At 43.0% G+C, this 21478-nt stretch overlaps 2 protein-coding genes and 1 pseudogene across 2 annotated transcripts; all 3 read left to right on the top strand.

The window, feature by feature from the left end:
* The first annotated feature begins 1488 nt into the window (after positions 1 to 1488).
* On the top strand, positions 1489 to 5997 carry LOC128616539 (trace amine-associated receptor 13c-like; annotated as a pseudogene).
* Positions 5998 to 13700: 7703 nt separating this feature from the next.
* Positions 13701 to 14693, top strand: LOC128617040 (trace amine-associated receptor 13c-like). The gene has a single exon (XM_053640006.1). It carries the CDS (start codon positions 13701 to 13703, stop codon positions 14691 to 14693), a length of 993 nt encoding a protein of 330 aa, XP_053495981.1.
* A 5180-nt stretch (positions 14694 to 19873) lies between these two features.
* Positions 19874 to 20965, top strand: LOC128617034 (trace amine-associated receptor 13c-like). Its single transcript, XM_053639996.1, has one exon. The coding sequence runs from the start codon at positions 19973 to 19975 to the stop codon at positions 20963 to 20965; it is 993 nt and encodes a 330-aa protein (XP_053495971.1). The 5' UTR covers positions 19874 to 19972.
* Positions 20966 to 21478: the final 513 nt, after the last annotated feature.

Raw genomic sequence — 21478 nt, 5'->3', positions numbered from 1 at the left:
AAGCAAGCTGCTTGAAGTGATTACTAAGGCTGAATGAACCTTTTTCTCCCCAGTGAAAGTGAATCCATCACGCTGTAGAAACTCCCCTTTCTTCCAGAAGTGCATGACAAAGTATCAAGCTTCTGGCGGAAAACCATGCATAAGCCATATTTATAACCCCACAATGTTGGATTATTCGGTCAATGTCGGGAATGAACGGCATGCCTATTTAGCTATGCTGAAGGTGGAGGAGGCGTTTGTGAGCTACCTCTCTCCATCGACAGCAGGTAATTAGGGGTGCCGGCTTTGCCATCCAAACCACCGTGTAAGGCCACCGTGGCATGGGTGGGCAAGCCTATGCAGTAGTAGTCTTGCTTGTGGGTCACTGCAGACAATGACAGTGTTGCAGGCCTACCAAGTAGACCTGCTGAGTGAGCTCGCCATATGGCGGCATTCAAAAAAGCCAGTTCCTTCCCTGTTGTCTCAAGCTCACCCGGGCATCCATGAGTGCAGCCCGGGCCAGCACTAGTGCGAGGGAGACCCAGAAGGTGAGTATGGCAGCCCGCCAACCCCCGCAGACAGCCAGGGGAACCGGGTGGCCACATTCGCGGTCTGCTACTAGGCCTGATCTGAGAATGGTCATAAAGGATAAGCAGTCAAAGAAGAGTGGTCCTGAGGGGCCGTGGAGGGACGTATCAGGGGACATGAGGTTGTTAGGGCAGGTAGCCCCCAGTGCTACTGTAGGGTCTCCCCTAGCCAAGGCGGTCCTCATGTTTTCAGTATTCTCTGGTCAGAGAGCTGTCACAGGGCAACGAAAATCTGATGCTTTCCCTCCAATAGAATGCGGAATAGTTAACGTAACTAAAAGGCCATCGGGCAGCGTGGAAAGTACTGCCAAATGTGTCTCCATGGGTTCTGTCTACCATAGAAAAGGGTTACCGGGTCCAGTTTATAACTCGACCCCCCCCCCACAGTTCAGAGGTGTGCTCACCACAATAGTCAGCACAGACCAGAGCCCGACGATAGCGCAGGAAGTAAGTTCCCTTTTGGACAAAGGAGCCATAGAACATGTACCCTGTTCCCTAAGGGAGGGAGGTTTTTACAGCCGTTATTTCCTGGTCCGCAAAAAAGGTGGGAGTATGCGGCCAATTTTAGATCTGCGTCATCTGAACCGTACTCTTCGGACATACGGTTTCAAGATGCTGACGCTCAAACTTATTGGGCCACAGATTCAGTTCGAGGACTGATTTGTGATGATAGATCTGAAAGATGCATATTTCCACATAGGAATATCGCCCAGCCACAGGAAGTTCCTGAGGTTTGCGTTTGGAGACAACACATACTAATTTCGGGTTCTTCCCTTCAGGCTAGCTTTATTCCCTCGCACCTTCACAAAGTGCATGGATGCTGCTCTGGCTCCCTTGTGACTCCAGGGCATCCATGTACTAAACTACCTGGATGACTATTTAATTCTAGCACGTTCCAGGGAACAGGCGGTTCAACATCGACATGTTGTTCTCGCCCACATGAAGAGTTGGGGCTCAGGTTGAACCTCAAGAAAAGTATGCTTTCTCCAGTGCAGAGGACAACTTTTCGAGGGGTTATATGGGATTCTACTACGATGAGTGCGTTTCTATCCCCAACACGCGTAGGATCGATCCTATCAACTTTGAGCAAGATAAAGCTAGGTCTGGGCATCCCCTCCAGTCTCTACGAGAGAATGATGGGCCTTATGGCAGCAGCAGCCAACGTCATACCGTTGGGCCTATTGCACATGAGACCATTTCAGTGGTGGCTGAAAAGTTGGGGGCTTCATCCGAGGATGAAACCTCTGAGAGCAATCAGTGTCACACAGCAATGCTTACGTGCTGTGAGTATTTGGAGGTGCCATAGTTTCTAGCCTCGGGTCACACTCTAGGGGCGTCTCCTTACCGCAAGACAGTAATGACAGACACGTCCCTCACGGGCTGGGGTGCAGTCTTAAATGGCTGTCCAGCTCACGGTCTTTGGAGCGTCCCTCATCTGGAGTGGCATATAAATCGCCTAGAGATGCGGACTGTATTCCTAGCACTGAAATTCTTTCTTCCTCAGTTGAGAGGTCACCATGTGCTAGTTGTGGTCTCATATATCAACCACCAGGGAGGGTTACGTTCACACCCTCTGTTCAGGCAGGCACAACTAGTCGTTCTCTGGGCAGAGGGAAAGATTTTGTCAGTGAGTGCAATGTACATTCCGGGCAGCCGGAATGTAGGGGCAGACATCCTGTCGAGGCAGGGGCTGAGGCCCGGGGGTTGGAGGCTCCATCCACAAGTGGTGGAGTCCATATGGCGGAGGTTCGGACAAGCAGAAGTGGATGTGTTCGCCTCTGAGGAGACAACACACTGCCCACTGTGGTTCGCCCTCACTCCTCTCTCACCACTGGGACTGGACGCCATGGTGCACACGTGGCCGAGGTCACATCTATATGCTTTTCCCCCGATCGCTCTGCTCCCACAAGTTTTAGCGAGAGTTCGCCAAGACCGTCTACATCTGCTGCTAGTAGCACCTTATTGGCCAGCTCAAGTATGGTTCTCAGAGATAACTTCCCTGCTGGACGGTACTCCTTGGGAGATTCCCATCCGCAGGGATCTACTGTCTCAAACCGGAGGGCTGATTTATCACCCATAGTTCCAGAACTATGAAAACTGTGGGTCTGGCCCCTGAGGGGCACCAGCTCATAGATTCTGGTCTCACAACTGAGGTTGTAGAGACCATGTTAAATGCTAGAGCACCATCCACAAGGAAATTGTATGCGCTCAAGTGGCGGCTTTTTGTCTTGTGGTGTGAGGAACGTCAGCTAGACCCAGTGAACTGCACAATAGCTACAGTCCTGGAGTTCTTACAAGAACGTTTCTCAGCAGGGTTGGCTCCTTCTACAATCAGGGTTACATGGCCGCTGTTTCGGCCAGCCACGCCCCGGTTGATGGAGCCTCTGTGGGGCAACATCCTCTAAGTTCGAGGTTCATGCGTGGTGTCAGACGGCTGAGGCCCATCTGCAGGCCGCGCATACCTTCCTGGGACCTTTCTGTGGTCTTGGAGGGTCTGTCAGGGGCCACATTTGAGCCCTTAGAGTCAGTCTCTGAGAAGCATCTGACTCTAAAGGTAGCACTTCTGGCCCTGACATCTCTCAAGCGAGTGGGAAGTCTACAGCTCGCTCTGTTGCCCGTTCCTGCCTTGACTTTGCCCCTGGATTAGCCAAGGCCTCCCTGTATCCTAGGCCGGATTATATTCCTAAAGTGCCTACATCGGCTGCCCACCCTGTGGTGTTGCAGGCTTCCTGCCCTCCTCCGTTCCTCACACCGGAACAAGAGAGGATGCACCTGCTGTGTCCAGTAAGGGACTCTCTGTACTTACGTCCACCGCTCCGGCCAGTGGCGTAAGTCGGAGCAGCTGCTGGTCTGCTTTGGTGGCGACAGTAAAGGTGATGCTGTGTCAAAGCAGCGCATCTCTAATTGGATAGTGGAAGCAATCTCTATGGCTAATGAGCCGCGTGGTCTCGCCACGCCTCTGGGCATAAGAGCTCATTCCACTAGGGTGGTCGCCTCCTCGAAGGCTTTGTCCAAAGGGGTACCATTGCAGTATGTGTGTGCTGCTGCAGGATGGTCTACACCACACACATTCATTCATTATTACAGCCTGAATATTCATTACACCCCGGGCTCGAGTGTCTTGCAGTGACCCTCGGGCTTGGGTCTTTTTGAACAGGCCGTACCCTCGGTATGACTGAGCGGGTATTCCCGTTCCCATGGTGTTATGCTAAATGCAACGTCGAAGTTCCCTTTGAAAGGGAACGTCGGGGTTACGCATGTAACCCTGTTCCCTGAGAAGGGAACGAGACATTGCATAGCTCTGTCATACGAGGGCAGGCCTGTGAATTGCGTCTTCGGTTCAGATAATAGAGGCTGATGGCGTGGTTCACAGGTGCCATATATATATATATATATATATATATATATATATATATATATATATATATATATATATATATATATATATCATGCGACGCTCTTAATTGCAAGGCAGGCCTATAAGTAGAGGCATGATTTTACACAAGCTTCAGATACCAGTCACGCACGCAAGGTGCTTCCCATACTGTTATGCTAAATGCAACGTCTCGTTCCCTTCACAGGGAACAGGGTTACATGCGTAACCCCGACATTTTCTTGGGGACTTGGGTTTGGAAGCCTGCCTGTTGATTTCTTCTGAAACAGACGGTTACCTGGATGGCCATGTGTCCTTGCAGATTTTGAATGACACACCCCTACTTGCACTTTGTCCGTGCTAGGGTAAGCAACGAAAAGAAGAATTAATCTTGACTACATTTACAGCAGATGCCCTCATCCAGACTGACTTACATTTACCTCATTCATACAACTGAGCAGTTGAGGGTTAAGTGTCTCTCTGAAAGGCCTAGCAGTGGTAAATTGGCAGTGCTGGTAGTTGAACTAACAAACTTCTGATCTGTAGTCCAGCATCTTAACCACTGAACTGCCACTGTATCCATTTAGTACACAAGCAGTATTAGAAATTCTTTATCATTACAGACGGCCTGTGATGCTCAAATAACTATTCTACTATACTAAATAGTGTTGAGATTATATCCTGTCAGCTGATCATATTTATGATAATCATACCGTGTCATATAGTGTGTCTAAATATCACATGTTTCTTTACTGTAGCTGGAGAACTTTATTTGGGACAAAGCCATGAAGAGACAGGGACACACAGCGAATAAGGCATTATGGTTTACTGTGAAATGTTTTGTTAACTACTCACTAGACAGTATTAGGCCTTTTGTTCCAACACAGCATGACATCATATGTATTCACATGCTGCCACTCAAACTCAGGGGGTGTGAGTAATTTATGAACTATAAAAACACCAGACCCATTTGAGCCATAAGTCATTTGTTTGTGACTTGTTGCAGGTACAGATTTACAATGTTAGCATCTAATATAGGATGTATTTCTGTGGCAGTATGACAGAATGAATCTGACGGCGTTTAACCAGTCTGATCTCTGTGAGCATTTCTCCTGTCCAGAGAGATCTGGATCTCCTGCAGTTTATATCTTACTGTACGTGTGTTCAGCTGCTGTGGTTCTTCTAACAGTGTGTGGAAATATGCTCGTCATCATCTCTGTTCTTCACTTCAAGCAGCTTCACACACCGACAAACATGCTCGTGCTCTCTCTGGCTGTGTCGGATTTCCTCGTTGGTGCTTTATTAATGCCGCCGATGTTAATCTGGACGATCGAGTCATGCTGGATTTTTGGGAGAGATTTCTGCATCAGTTTTTGGTTAATTAGTGGTTTAATCGCAATCTCGTCCATCTATAATATCGCTCTGATCGCTGTGGATCGGTATTTGGCTCTCTCAAACCCCTTTCTTTACATGAACAGAGTGTCTGTGAGGATCATTGGTATTGTAATTGTATGTGTCTGGTGTGTGGTGCTGGCCTATAGCTCAGCACTCTTATCTTACAATGGAAACGTTACAAATACTGTAATGTGTCCTGGAGAGTGTTTTATCTTTCTGAATGATGTTTGGTCTGTAATTGACCTTATATTTTCATTTATATTTCCACTTTCTATCATAATCATATTGTATACTCGAGTGTTTGTGATTGCTAAGAAACATGCCACTGCTATCAGAGAGCTTAATAATCACACACGGCCTAAAACACAGAAAATCACCTCACACTCGATGAAATCTGAGAGAAAAGCAGCTAAAGTCCTGGGCATTTTAGTGTCTGTGTTTCTGATGTGTTTACTTCCATATTTTATTTACAGTTTATTAGGTAACGTTATTGAACTACAGACAGAAACATTTCAGAAACTTGTGATTTTGTCTTGTCTTAATTCCACCATTAATCCTGTTATTTATGCTCTGTTTTACCCGTGGTTTAGGAGGTGCATTAAATTAATTATAACTCTGCGAATATTCCAGACAGACTCTTCTTTAATAAATATTCTTTCATAAATAGCCTCTTTTTGATGATGTGCTTAAATGTTGCTTCTATATTAGATTTAATTTAAGTTTCTATAACAAATCTAATTCCCACCATCAATATAATAAATATTTACAGTACTGTATTATAGTATATAAGAGCTTTACTCTGTTTGATATTATATATAATACAATACGGTGTTGATCTGGATATTTGGGGAGAGGTTTCTGCATTGTTGTTGTTTTTTTTTTTTGCTTACTGTTTATTTTTCACAATATTATCCATCTATAATAACACTCTGATCGCTGTGGGTCAGTATTTCACTCTCTATACAAACACACTCTCTAGAAGGACTATGCATAGTATCATGTTCTTTAATCGGTGTGTGTCTAGTGTATAAACATAGCATTCTTTATTCCAAGGGAAACGTCATGAGTTTTGTAACATGTTCTGGGTCTGGGTTTTTGGTGTGTTTATTCTGTATTTTATTTACAGTTTATTAAGTGATGTCATCACACTACAGACAGAAACATTACAGAATTTATAAACAGGTTTTGTCTTAATTCCTCCATTAATCTATTAATTTATTTATTCTCTGTTTTACTGCGGGTTATGACTCTGCAAATATTCCAACTGAACTCTTGCATTATTAAATATTTTTAGTAATATTTTTAGTTCTTCTGATTCAATGGCCAAATATTGCTATTATTTTATATATAATCTAAACTTCTGTAACAAATCAACCCACCTCCCCAATATAATTTATATTGTACTGTATTATTTTACATAATAGCATACAGTGCATGTAAACAATTGTACAGATTAACACGTGGGCCAAAAACAAACAGGTTTTCAAAAGAAAAAGATTAAATTATTGGGATTTTTTTAAACACTTGATGCTAAAATGGATCACTATTCTAATTTAGTGTTTTGTAACTTGCTATTTTATTTATCAGTTAACATGTAATCTCTCCTGTAGACACAGTTATGAGATAATAAAGACGCAATACAAAATTATATTTATTTTTCAATGCTAATGAATAATCATCTCTACAGCATTCACATGTGAAGACACATCTCATCCTTGTAAATCAAATCTACAGTCTTATACAGATACAGTGCCCTCCACTAATATTGGCACCCTCAGTAAATATGATTTTGCATTACAAATACAGTTTTTGCATGTTATTAAGTCTTGAAACTTTCATATTATGACTGCAATGTGCATGTGACCTTAAAAGTATGAATGTGGAGGGAGAAAAACCATTTGGCCTAAGGTACATCATAAATATGACTAATGTGCATGTGACAGTAAAATAAAAAGATAAAATATGAATTAGGAAAAAGTAGAAAAAAGAACCATTGCTTCAAAATTAGTACTGAATAATATAGATAAAGTCAATTAGTTTTCAAAAGATTTAAATACCTTCTGGATAGATTTTTGAGTACTTCTATAGTGAATATTTGCATGATGGATTTATGAAGGAAAGCGTGGTTAGGCAGCATTGTAATTTTGGTGTGACCAAAGATAAAGTGTGTTCAATAGGGGTACATAGATAACACCTGAAGCTTGCTCACTTGCTTAATAGATGTCAGGATGAGTATCAGAACAGATTTATTTTAACGACAGAGAGTTAAAACCAACAAGCGTTCAAAAGGTAATGGTGAGAGTGAATCTATAACTATAGCTAGATTCTACGACGGGGCCAAATGCTTTGAGGTTGGCTTAAATGACGTGTGCCCTTAAAAAGCAAACCTTCAGGTTGTGCTGACTGACAGAAGTCCTAACCTTCATTACTTTGAATACGTGACAGAATACTACGCCTAAACATGGATGCAGCAGGAAGACGGAGAAGACGTCATGCCAAGGTAGTGAGGAACACCATACCGAGACTGAACTCTTTTAAGCTTCCTCAATGGATAGCCACGGATCGCCCAGAGCCATACGATGGATTTCTTGGCTACCCTGAGTATTTTCTCTTTGAGTGCCAATTGCATTTTTTGAGCCTGACGCACCCCAAACCTAACCAGAGGCAGTGGCTAGGGTTCGTACTCTCCGCCCGCCAGTGGGCGGAGCGTCTGACTGGTACAGATTCCAAGGGTCTGCACAGTGTAACTCAGTTTGTGGGACTATTAATTAAGGAGTCCAGAGTATACCCCAACCCGGATGAGTGTTTGGGGAAGGCCTGTGTCATAGATAAACCTGACTTGCCGTTCACCACCTATTATGAGCAGGCAAACTGGGTGACCTCCTGCCTAAGACCCACTATGTGGTCTCAGCAGCTGAGCTCCAGCCAAAGGTCAACGTGGTGACCTCTTCCCCAGAGCTCTAACCTAAGGCCCAGAAAGTGGTCTCACCTGCCGAGCTCCAGTCTGAGGTCAATGTGGCGGCCCCTCCCCAGAGCACCAGCAGGAGACCCACGAGGCGGGCTCACCCCCTGAGTTCCAGCCTGAGACTCACGAAGTTGTCTCATCTCCACAGCTCCAGCATAAAGTCAAGCTCCTGCTAGAGGTCAATGAGGTGATTTCCCAAGCCATGGTGGGAATGGCTTGGGAATGGCTAGCCATGTCACCAAGCCTGATGACATGACCAACCAAGTTCTCCTTATGCCTGAAACCGACATCACGACCAACCAAGTTATGCTCACGCCAGAGTGTGTCGACATGACCAACCAAGATCTCCTCATGCCTGAAACCGACGTCATGACCAACCAGGTTCTGCTCACGCCTGATTCCCCTGACACAACCAACCACGTTCTGCTTGCACCTGAGTCTGTTGACACGACCAACCAAGTTCTGCTTATGCCTGAAACCGACAACCAACCAGGTTCTGCTCACGCCTGAAGCCAATGTCACGACCAAGCATGTTCTGCTCATGCCTGAAGCCAACATCACGACCAACCAAGTTCTGCTCACACCAGAGTCTGCTGACATGGCCAACCAAGTTCTGTTCATGCCCAAGTCTGCTGACACGGCCAACCAAGTTCTGCTCATGCCCAAGTCTGATGACATGACCAACCAAGTTCTCCTTATGCCTGAAACCGACATCACGACCAACCAAGTTATGCTCATGCCAGAGTGTGTCGACATGACCAACCAATATCTCCTCATGCCTGAAACCGACGTCATGACCAACCAGGTTCTGCTCACACTTGAAGCCAACATCACACCCAACCAAGTTCTGCTCATGCCTGAAGATGACATCACGACCAAGTTATACTCATGCCCGGGTCTGCTGACATGGACAACCAAGTCCTCTGCCTGAAACTGATGTCACGACCAACCAGGGTCTACTCATGGCTGAAACCGACCTCCCGACCAACCAAGTTCTGCTCACGCCCGAGTCTGCTGACAAGGCCAACCAAGTTCTGTTCACACCCAAGTCTGCTGACACGGCCAACCAAGTTCTGCTCACACCAGAGTCTGCTGACATGGCCAACCAAGTTCTGTTCATGCCCAAGTCTGCTGACACGGCCAACCAAGTTCTGCTCATGCCCAAGTCTGATGACATGACCAACCAAGTTCTCCTTATGCCTGAAACCGACATCACGACCAACCAAGTTATGCTCATGCCAGAGTGTGTCGACATGACCAACCAATATCTCCTCATGCCTGAAACCGACGTCATGACCAACCAGGTTCTGCTCACGCTTGAAGCCAACATCACACCCAACCAAGTTCTGCTCATGCCTGAAGATGACATCACGACCAAGTTATACTCATGCCCGGGTCTGCTGACATGGACAACCAAGTCCTCTGCCTGAAACTGATGTCACGACCAACCAGGGTCTACTCACGGCTGAAACCGACCTCCCGACCAACCAAGTTCTGCTCACGCCCGAGTCTGCTGACAAGGCCAACCAAGTTCTGTTCACACCCAAGTCTGCTGACATGGCCAACCAAGTTCTGCTCACGCCCGAGTCTGCTGACTCGGCCAACCAAGTTCTGCTTACACCCGAGTCTGATGACACGGTCAACCAAGTTCTGCTCACGCCCGAGTCCGGTGACACAGGCAACCAAGTTCTGCTCTTGCCCAAGTCCGATGACACGGCCAACCAAGTTCTGCTCACGCCCAAGTCTGCTGACATGGCCAACCAAGTTCTGCTCACACCTGAAGCGGATGTCACGACCAACCAGGTTCAGCTCACACCTGAAGCCAACATCACAAACAACCAAGTTCTGACCACGCCCGAGTCTGCTGGCATGGACAACCAAGTTCTCATGCCTGAAACCGACATCACGACCAACCAATTTAGGCTCACGCCAGATTCTCCTGACACAACCAACCATGTTCTGCCCACACCCAAGTCTGCTGACAAGGCCAATCAAGTTCTGCTTACGCCCAAGTCTGCTGACACGGCCAACCATGTTCTGTTCATGCCCGGGTCTGCTGACATGGCCAACCAAGTTCTGCTCACACCGAAACTGCTGAAATGTCCAACCAGGTTATGCTCACACTCGAGACACTCCAAGTCATGTCTGCTCCTCGGCTCCTCAAGGAACCTGTTACTTGTCAGGCAATGCCTGCATTTGAACCTGGGGGGCTGTGGAGACATTTTGCCCAGAGGGCCAGGACCGCTGGGGGAGGGAGTGTATTTAGGCACCCTTGGGGGGCTGGGGGGTCTGTCATATCACAGCAAACTAGTGACTACATTTCTCATCCTGCACTGTGGCCTACAAACATGGCTGCCATGGACTACTTCCCACACACACACATTTACCTCCTCTGGAATTCTAATCACACACACACCTGTTGCCAATCTCTCACTCACTAGCTCCAAGCTATAAAAGAGACTTTTTGAACACCATGACTTGGTGTAGTATGGAGTGTTATCACCATACCAAGCGGTTGTACCTTGTTCCTTGTATTGATTCATGTTTTTTGATCTAGTTTCTTGTTACATGTTCTCAATTCTTGCCTTGCCTCACTTATGCCTGTTTGTTGATCGCCTGACCCATTGCCTGTTATTTTGACCATGCTATTGTCTCACAATTTGGATTTATCTGCCTGCCTGTCTCTAAATAAACTCTTATCTGCATTTGCATCTGTCCTTACCTTCATTACTTAGAATACGTGATAAATTACATGATTTTAAACTGTATTATCTTCTTCAACTCCAAAATAATGAAACTGTAAGATGAGTCCCTGGCTTTAGGAAGGAAAGCGTGGTTTGGCGACAATGTACCCTTGGTGTGACCAAAGGAAAAATGTGTGCAGAAGAGGTACAGCAATAATACTTGAAGCTTGTTCACTTCCTTAGTAGATGTCAGGATGAGTATCAGAACAGATTTATTTTACGGACAAAGGGTTAAAACATCCAAGGGTTCAAAGGGTGATGCTGAGAGCAAATCTAGAACTATGGCTAGATCGTACAATGGGACCATATGTTTTGAAGCTGGCTTAAATGACCTGGGGCCTGTACCAGGAAGCTGGTTTGGGTGGCTAGGCAGGTAAGTTTCAGTATAGATTTTGCCAACCCTGGGTATTAGGTATCATGTAAGTGGCTCTGCTTTTACTGGTGTTCATCACCACAGTAACTAACACTCCACGGCTGACCTGCTCCAGGGCAGGTTTTGTTCTGGGTAAGAGAACTTAAACCCAACTTGGACCAATCAGCTGTGAGCAAAGTGACATATAAGTGATGCAACGAATTCAACTCCCCAGCGCAAACTGTAAGAAGAGAACGTCACAGAGAAACATTTACTTAAAACAATTTACATTTATATTAAATGAAATTACATGAAAGATGTCGGGGTTATAAATTTTCAATCCGTTTATTCTCACCGTGAGCCTATAAAAGTAAACGTTTTCAACCCGAAGTACGCACACATGCTCTTTTCCCATGTTGAACGCTATTGGCTGTTCTGTGCCAACGTCACGCATTTATGTGCACGCGCTCGTGGACTAATCAGAGCTTAAGGATCAAAGCCTGAGTTGACAGAGTATGTTGATAACCAGTGTCATGGTAGCAGTAAAGTCTGATTGGATTGGTTTGGTTTTGTCAACTCGAAACTAATCCCATAACCCTGCGTTTGTTCAACTAGCTTCATGGAACAGGCCTCTGTTCCCTTAAAAAGTCTCCACACAAAAGTGATGAATGTCAGAAGGTGTTTTAAGGCATGCAGAAATGACAGCCTCTCATTTATAGTGGAAAAGGCTTTGTCCTTATCCAACCAAAAATTAAAAAATAAACAGAGCACTGGGACAAAACTGTTATTTTTGCGCAGATATGCTAACGATTATTAGCTGGATTTTGTATCCTTTTTATAACACTGATTTATGTCTATTCTCAGTTTAGGAACACACACAATGCCAGGATGGCTGGCACAACACAGTTTCTTCATTTAATCTCGGCAGCTCAAAAACATCTCAGACTGGGGCGCCGTCTAGTGGCGAACAGGTAAAGTTGAATTAACCCAACGACATGACAAAAACAGTCCTGCTCTGCTCACACCATTTATAACAATCAGTATGAGAACACACTTCTTTTCCCCAAATACATTATCTGATCAGACATGCAAAAACATTCAGATCACAGAACTCTTCTCTTGTGATTGGTGCTGTAGACATCTAAAATACAACAAATGGACATTTACACACTGAACAGTGCCACAAGTGATCATACAGCTGTGGAGACCGATCAGATTTTATGAGTGCAAAACAATATGTAGGTACATTCTTTGAGGTAGTGTTCAAATAGTATGTATTGTGCATTCAGTGCAGGCGTTGGTATTGCTCTAGTTACTGTAGTCCAGCTATTATTGTTGTATCTATTAAATCTAGGATTAATAAATTAGGTGATGAACTGCACGGCTTAAATAAGTATGATTCGAGAATCCAGAAAACATCATTGGCCTTGTTTGATGATGTTGATAGCACGCAGGAAGAAGCTGTTGTTGTGGCGAGTTTTCTTGGGGACTTGTGTTTGGAAGTGCCTGCCTGTTGATACCTTCTGAAACAGATTGTTACCTGGATGGCCATGTGTCCTTGCAGATTTTGAATGACACACCCCTACTTGCACTTTGTCCGTGCTAGGGTAAGCAACGAAAAGAAGAATTAAGCTTGACTACATTTACAGCAGATGCCCTCATTCAGACTGACTTACATTTATCTCATTAATACAACTGAGCAGTTGAGGGTTAAGTGTCTCTCTGAAAGGCCTAGCAGTGGTAGATTGGCAGTGCTGGTAGTTGAACTAACAAACTTCTGATCAGTCATCCAGCATCTTAACCACTGAGCTACCACTGTATCCATTTAGTACACAAGCAGTGTTAGAATTTCTTTATCATTACAGACGGCCTGTGATGCGCAAATAACTATTCTACTATACTAAATAGTGTTGAGACTATATCCTGTCAACTGTTCATATTTATGATAATCATACCGTGTCATATAGTGTGTCTAAATATCACGTTTCTTTACTGTAGCTGGAGAACTTTATTTGGGACAAAGCCATGTAGAGACAGGAACACACAGCGAATAAGGTATTATGGTTTACTGTGAAATGTTTTGTTAACTACTCACTAGTCAGTATTAGGCCTTTTGTTCCAACACAGCATGACATCATATGTATTCACATGCTGCCACTCAAACTCAGGGGGTGTGAGTAATTTATGAACTATAAAAACACCAGACCCGTTTGAGCCATAAGTCATTTGATTGTGACTTGTTGCAGGTACAGATTTACAATGTTAGCATCTAATATAGGATGTATTTCTGTGGCAGTATGACAGAATGAACCTGACGGAGTTTAACCAGTCTGATCTCTGTGAGCATTTCTCCTGTCCAGAGAGATCTGGATCTCCTGCAGTTTATATCTTACTGTACGTGTGTTCAGCTGCTGTGGTTCTTCTAACACTGTGTGGAAATATGCTCGTCATCATCTCTGTTCTTCACTTCAAGCAGCTTCACACACCGACAAACATGCTCGTGTTCTCTCTGGCGGTGTCGGATTTCCTTGTTGGTGCTTTTGTAATGCCGCCAACGTTAATGTGGACGATCGAGTCATGCTGGATTTTTGGGAGAGATTTCTGCATCAGTTTTTGGTTAATTTGTTGTTTCCTCACAATCTCGTCCATTTATAATATCACTCTGATCGCTGTGGATCGGTATTTGGCTCTCTCAAACCCCTTTCTCTACATGAACAGAGTGTCTGTGAGGATCACTGGTATTGTAATTGTATGTGTCTGGTGTGTGGTGCTGGCCTATAGCTCAGCACTCTTATATTACAATGGAAACTTTCTGAATTTTGTAATGTGTCCTGGAGAGTGTTTTATCCTTTTCAATGATGTTTGGACTGTAATTGACCTTATATATTCATTTATATTTCCACTCTCTGTCATAATCATATTGTATACTCGAGTGTTTGTGATTGCTAAGAAACATGCCACTGCTATCAGAGAGCTTAATAATCACACACGGCCTAAAACACAGAAAATCACCTCACACTCGATGAAATCTGAGAGAAAAGCAGCTAAAGTCCTGGGCATTTTAGTGTCTGTGTTTCTGATGTGTTTACTTCCATATGTTATTTACAGTTTATTAGGTGATGTTATTGAAATACAGACAGAAACATTTCAGAAACTTGTGATTGTGCTTTATCTTAATTCCACCATTAATCCTGTTATTTATGCTCTGTTTTACCCGTGGTTTAGGAGGTGCATTAAATTAATTATAACTCTACGAATATTTCAAACAGACTCTGCATTAATAAATGTTCTTTCATAAATGGCATTTGTTTTAACTCTTTTTGATGATGTGCCAGAATATGGCATTTATATTAGATATAATTATGCTTCTATAACAAATCTAATTCCCACCATCAATATAAAAAATATGTAGGGGTTCGTTAAGTGAAGTTAAGTGTAAATATGTACTGTACTCTATTATATTATTTAATTATATATATATATATATATATATATATATATATATATATATATATATATATACAGTATCTCACAAAAGTGAGTACACCCATCACGTTTTTGTAAATATTTGATTATATCTTTTAATGTGACAACACTGAAGAAATGACACTTTGCTACAATGTAAAGTAGTGAGTGTACAGCTTGTGTAACAGTGTAAATTTGCTGTCCCCTCAAAATAACTCAACACACAGCCATTAATGTCTAAACCGCTGGCAACAAAAGTGAGTACACCCCTAAGTGAAAATGTCCAAACTGGGCCCAAAGTGTCAATATTTTATGTGGCCACCATTATTTTCCAGCACTGCCTTAACCCTCTTGGGCATGGAGTTCACCAGAGCGTCACAGGTTGCCACTGGAGTCCTCTTCCACTCCTCCATGATGACATCACAGAGCTGGTGGATGTTAGAGACCTTGTGCTCCTCCACCTTCCGTTTGAGGATGCCCCACAGATGTTCAATAGGGTTTAGGTCTGGAGACATGCTTGGCCAGTCCATCACCTTCACCCTCAGCTTCTTTAGCAAGGCAGTGGTCATCTTGGAGGTGTGTTTGGGGTCGTTATCATGCTGGAATACTGCCCTGCGGCCCAGTCTCTGAAGGGAGGGGATCATGCTCTGCTTCAGTATGTCACAGGACATGTTGGCATTCATGGTTCCCTCAATGAACTGTAGCTCCCCAGTGCCGGTAGCACTCATGCAGCCCCAGACCATGACACTCCCACCATCGTGCTTGACTGTAGGCAAGACACACTTGTCTTTGTACTCCTCACCTGGTTGCCACCACACACGCTTGACACCATCTGAACCAAATAAGTTTATCTTGGTCTCATCAGACCACAGGACATGGTTCCAGTAATCCATGTCCTTAGTCTGCTTTTCTTCAGCAAACTGTTTGCGGGCTTTCTTGTGCATCATCTTTAGAAGAGGCTCCCTTCTGGGACGACAGTCATGCAGACCAATTTGATGCAGTGTGCGGTGTATGGTCTGAGCACTGACAGGCTGACCCCCCACCCCTTCAACCTCTGCAGCAATGCTAGCAGCACTCATACGTCTATTTCCCAAAGACAGCCTCTGGATATGACGCTGAGCATGTGCACTCGACTTCTTTGGTGGACCATGGCGAGACCTGTTCTGAGTGGAATCTGTCCTGTTAAACCGCTGTATGGTCTTGGCCACCATGCTGCAGCTCAGTGTCAGGCTCTTGGCAATCTTCTTATAGCCTAGGCCATCTTTATGTAGAGCAACATTTCTTTTTTTCAGATCCTCAGAGAGTTCTTTGCCATGAGGTGCCATGTTGAACGTCCAGTGACCAGTATGAGGGAGTGTGAGAACGATGACACCAAATTTAACACACCTGCTCCCCGTTCACACCTGAGACCTTGTAACACTAACAAGTCACATGACACCAGGGAGGGAAAATGGCTAATTGGGCCCAATGTGGACATTTTCACTTAAGGGTGTACTCACCTTTGTTGCCGTTGTTTATATATATATATATATATAAAGTCTTCAAAACTCTGGAGTAACACAAATGGAACTATGGGAATTATGTTGTGATAAAAAAATCCAAAATAAATCAAAATAATTTTATATTTTAGCATCTTCAAAGTAGACCCCATTTCCATAAATGTATTCTTGGCATTTTCTCAACCGATTTCTTGAGAAATTTCTATGTGATGCTTTTTAAACAGTATTAAAGGAGTTTCCACCTATGCCGGAAACTTATCGACTGCTTTTCGGAATATTTCGTTTCAAGTCATCCGTTTACAAAAATATTTTTTGTAAATAAAATATTAGTTTTATAAATTAAAGAAATGAATACGTAGGCACAATTATATTTTGTCTACAACACCAATTCCAAACATTTAATCACACACCTTCAGATCAAAAGGTTTTTGAGACCATGAGAAATGTTTCAGTTGAGTGTCCACAAACCTTTTGACCATTAGTGTACATAAAATGTTCTGAATATTTGGGGAGAGGTTTCTGTGGGACTTCTTTGTTTACTGTTTATTTTTCTCAATATTATTCATCTATAATAAAACGTCTCAAAAAAGTTGGGACGTGGACAACAAAAGGCTGGCAAAGTAAGTGTTAGTAAAAAGAAACAGCTAGAGGTTACTTGGGAACAGGTCAGTAAGATGATTGGGCATAAAAAGAGGATCTTAGAGAAGCAGAGTCTCTCAGAAGTAAAAATGGGTAGAGGTTCACCAATCTGAGAAAAACTGCGTCTACAAATTGTGGAACAATTTTAGAATAATGTTCCTCAACGTAAAATTTTGAAGACTATGAACATCTCATCATCTACAGTACATAATATCATCAAAAGATCCTGAGAATCTGGAGAAATCTCTGTGCGCAAGGGACAAGGGTGAAAATCAGTATTGCATGCCCGTGATTTTTGGGCACTCAGGCGGCACTGCATTAAAAACAGGCATGATTCTGTAATGGAAATCATTGCATGGGCTCAGAAACACCTCCAGAACCCACTGTCTGTGAACATGGTTTGCCGTGCCATCCACAAACGCTGGTTAAAGCTCTATCATGCAAAGAAGAAGCCATATTTGAACATGATCCAGAAACACCGCCATCTTCTCTGGGCCAAAGCAAATTTAAAATGGACTGAGGCAAAGTGGAAAACTGTTCTGTGGTCAGACGAATCCAAATTTGAAAGTCTTTTTGGAAACCATGGACATCGCGAGGGACCATCTGGCTTTTTATCAGCGCTCCATTCAAAAGCCTACATTTCTGATGGTATGGGGTGCATTAGTGTCTATGGAATGGGCAGCTTGCACATCTGGAAAGGCATCATCAGTGCTGAAAGGCATGTACAGGTTTTCAAGCAACATCTGCTTCCATCCAGATTCCATCCCATCTTTACTTCTGAGAGACTCTGCTTCTCTAAGATACTCTTTTTATACCCATACTGTTTGAACAAATGACTTTGTGAAGAATTGAGTGTTATAACCATACCAAGCATTTGTACCCTGTTCCTAGTTTTGTTTCGTGTTCATTGATCTTGCTTCTTGTTTCTCATTCTTGATTCTTGCCTTGCCTAGTTTATGTCTCTTTGCAGATCGCCTGACCCATTGCCTGTTTCTTGACCGTGCTATTGTCCCATGTTTTGGATTTGTCTGCCTACCTCTCTTTATTAAAAGCTCTTATTTGCACTTGCATCCGTTCTAACCTTCATTACATTAATTACGTGACAGAATACTTTGCCTCACCATGGATGCAGCAGGAAGATGGAAGACGCCACACTGGCGAACCCCAAACCGTACAAAGGGCAGTGGCTCGGGTTCATTGTGTCCCAGCTTTGGATTCAATCCAGTTACCCCAGTGGACTGTTAGAGGACTCCCAGATCTGTATGATGGGTTTTTTGGCTACCCTGAATATTTTCTTGTTGACTGCCAGTTCTGTTTTGTAAGCCTAGCAGACCCAAAGCCCGACGAGAAGCTATGGCTAAGGTTCATGTTGTCCCGGCATTTTGGCCCAGCCCGACAGTGGGCACAGCATCTTGTGGCCATGGGATCCAGGGGACTTGAGAATGTAACTCAGTTTGTGGAACTATTCGTGATGGTGTTCGGGAGTGCAGAATACAAGGCTGTCCTGGAACATCTTTTGGGGGGGTCAGCCTCGCAGATAAACTTGCCCTGCCATTCATCACTTATTATGAGCAGGCAGACAGGGTGACCTCCTTCCCAAAGCTCCAGCCTGAGACCTGAAAAGTGGTCTCACCTGCTGATCTCCAACCAGAGGTCAACGTGGTGACCTCCTCCCCAGAGCTCCAACCTGAAACCCATGAGGTGGTCTCACCTCAAGAGATCGAGCCGGAGGTCAACGTGACGACCTCCTCCCCAGAGCTCCAACCTGAGTCCCACGAGGTAGTCTCACCTGCAGAGTTCCACCTGCAGCAAATTCACAGCACTCACAACCACAGTATAAAGAGACTGTTTGAACACAATGACTTTGCGAAGTATTGAGTGTTATCACCATACCAAGTGTTTGTACCCTGTTCCTCGTTTTGTTTCATGTTCGTTGATCTTGCTTCTTGTTTCTCGTTCTCAATTCTTGCCTTGCCTCATTTATGCCTGTTTGCTGATCGCCTGACCCAGTGCCTGTTTCTTGACCTCGCTATTGTCTCATGATTTGGATTTGTCTGCCTGCCTCTCTTTATTAAAAGCTCTTATCTGCACTTGCATCCGTCCTAACCTTCATTATGGTAATTACGTGACACTAATTCAACTAGTTATTTATTTATTTCCATTTATTTATGCACTGTTTTACCCGTGGTGTAAGATAATGTGTAATCTGACTGTCCTTATTGAGTGCAGAACAGTCACTAACAGCTACATTTGGCAGTAGGCTCTGTAAAAATAAATAAATAAATAAATGAGTAAAACCACTAAAGTGATCTAAAAATTCACAAAAATTGTTGTTACTTCATGCACTTTCTGTATAATCTTTTAATAAGCCAATGTCTAGGGTCCACATGGCCAACATTTTTACTGTTCTGTTAAACGAAGTGTTTAAACACTTGTGACAACTGACCAGCGCAGGGGGACAAATGCATGTTTATTCATCTTCTAATTATCATCACCATTAATACTACTTGTTAGAATTGGCACTACATTGTAGACCTGTTTAACCTTTTTAGGTGAAAATGTTCATCCTTCTTTCCCTTTCCATTGTGGCAGTACTAATAATAATATAATAAACTGATGTTTGCTATATACTTGTCAAATGTTCACTACATTGAACTTACATTGAAGGATTTGATTTTTCATTAATGAACTCAAAACATTCTCCATTTAACTTTACAGAAAGCAAAGACATCCCACAAGTCCCATCAGTCCAGTCAAATGCACATGAAATGGAGGAAACATTCTGTTGATATTTAATTTAGGCCTTTTGTTTCAACACAGCATGACATCATATCTATCATGCTGTCACTCAAAGTAGAGGGGGTGTGATCAATTTCTATGCTATAAAAGCACTAGAGCTGCTTGAGTCATAAGTCATTTGATTATGACAGTGTTTTACTTTAAACTCTGTAGACATTAGAGATATGCTGTGTTTATGAACCTGACGGAGTTTAACCAGTCTGATCTCTGTGAGCATTTCTCCTGTCCAGAGAGATCTGGATCTCCTGCAGTTTATATCTTACAGTATGTGTGTTCAGCTGCTGTGGTTCTTCTAACAGTGTGTGGAAATATGCTCATCATCATCTCTGTTCTTCACTTCAAGCAGCTTCACACAGCAACAAACATGCTCGTGCTCTCTCTGGCTGTGTCGGATTTCCTCGTTGGTGCTTTAGTAATGCCGCCGATGTTAATCTGGACGATTGAGTCATGCTGGATTTTTGGGAAAGTTTTCTGCACCATCTTTGGGTTGATTTGTGGTTTCCTCACAAACGTGTCAATCTATAATATCGCTCTGATCGCTGTGGATCGGTATTTGGCTCTCTCAAACCCCTTTCTCTACATGAACAGAGTGTCTGTGAGGATCACTGGTATAGTAATTGTATGTGTCTGGTGTGTGGTGCTGGCCTATAGCTCAGCACTCTTATATTTCAATGGAAACTTTACAGTATTTGTAATGTGTCCCGGGGAGTGTTATCTCTATCTGACTGATGTTTGGACTGTAATCGACCTTGTAATAACATTTATATTTCCACTTTCTATCATAATCATATTGTATACTCGAGTGTTTGTGATTGCTAAGAAACATGCCACTGCTATCAGAGAGCTTAATAATCACACACGGCCTAAAACACAGAAAATCACCTCACACTCGATGAAATCTGAGAGAAAAGCAGCTAAAGTCCTGGGCATTTTAGTGTCTGTGTTTCTGATGTGTTTACTTCCATATTTCATTTACAATTTATTAAGTAACGTCATTGAACTACAGACAGAAACATTTCAAGAAGTCTCAGTCTTGTTTTGTCTTAACTCCAACATTAATCCTGTTATTTATGCTCTGTTTTACCCGTGGTTTAGGAGGTGCGTTAAATTAATTATAACTCTGCGAATATTTCAAACAGACTCTGCATTAATCAATATTCTTTCATAAATAGCTTTTTTTTTTACTCCTTTTGATGATGTGCCTGAATATGGCATTTATATTCGATATAATTTAAGCTTCTATAATGAATCCAATTTCCAAGATCAATATAATAAAATATATAGGGGTTAGTTGAGTGAAGTTAAGTGTAAATATGTACTGTACTCTATTATATTATATAATATAAGGACATAATTTTGTGTGTGTATATATATATATATATATATATATATATATATATATATATATATATAAACACAGTGCACAATATTCTGAATATTTGGGGAGAAGTTTCTGTGTTTTTTTTTTTTGTGTACTGTTTATTTTTCACAATATTATTCATCTATAATAACAATGCAATAATCAATGTCCTTTCATGAAAAGCCCCTTTTCATACTCCCTCATAATTTGCCTAAATATTGCTGTTATATTATATATTATATTGCTGTTATAAATATTCCCACTGAACTCTGCATTAATAATTGTTTGGTAACACTTTATGTTATTAAGGATACCTACACG

This window comes from Ictalurus furcatus, chromosome 2, assembly GCF_023375685.1.
Source record: "Ictalurus furcatus strain D&B chromosome 2, Billie_1.0, whole genome shotgun sequence".
Taxonomy (NCBI): domain Eukaryota; kingdom Metazoa; phylum Chordata; class Actinopteri; order Siluriformes; family Ictaluridae; genus Ictalurus; species Ictalurus furcatus.
This window is presented reverse-complemented; position numbering and strand designations above follow the sequence as displayed.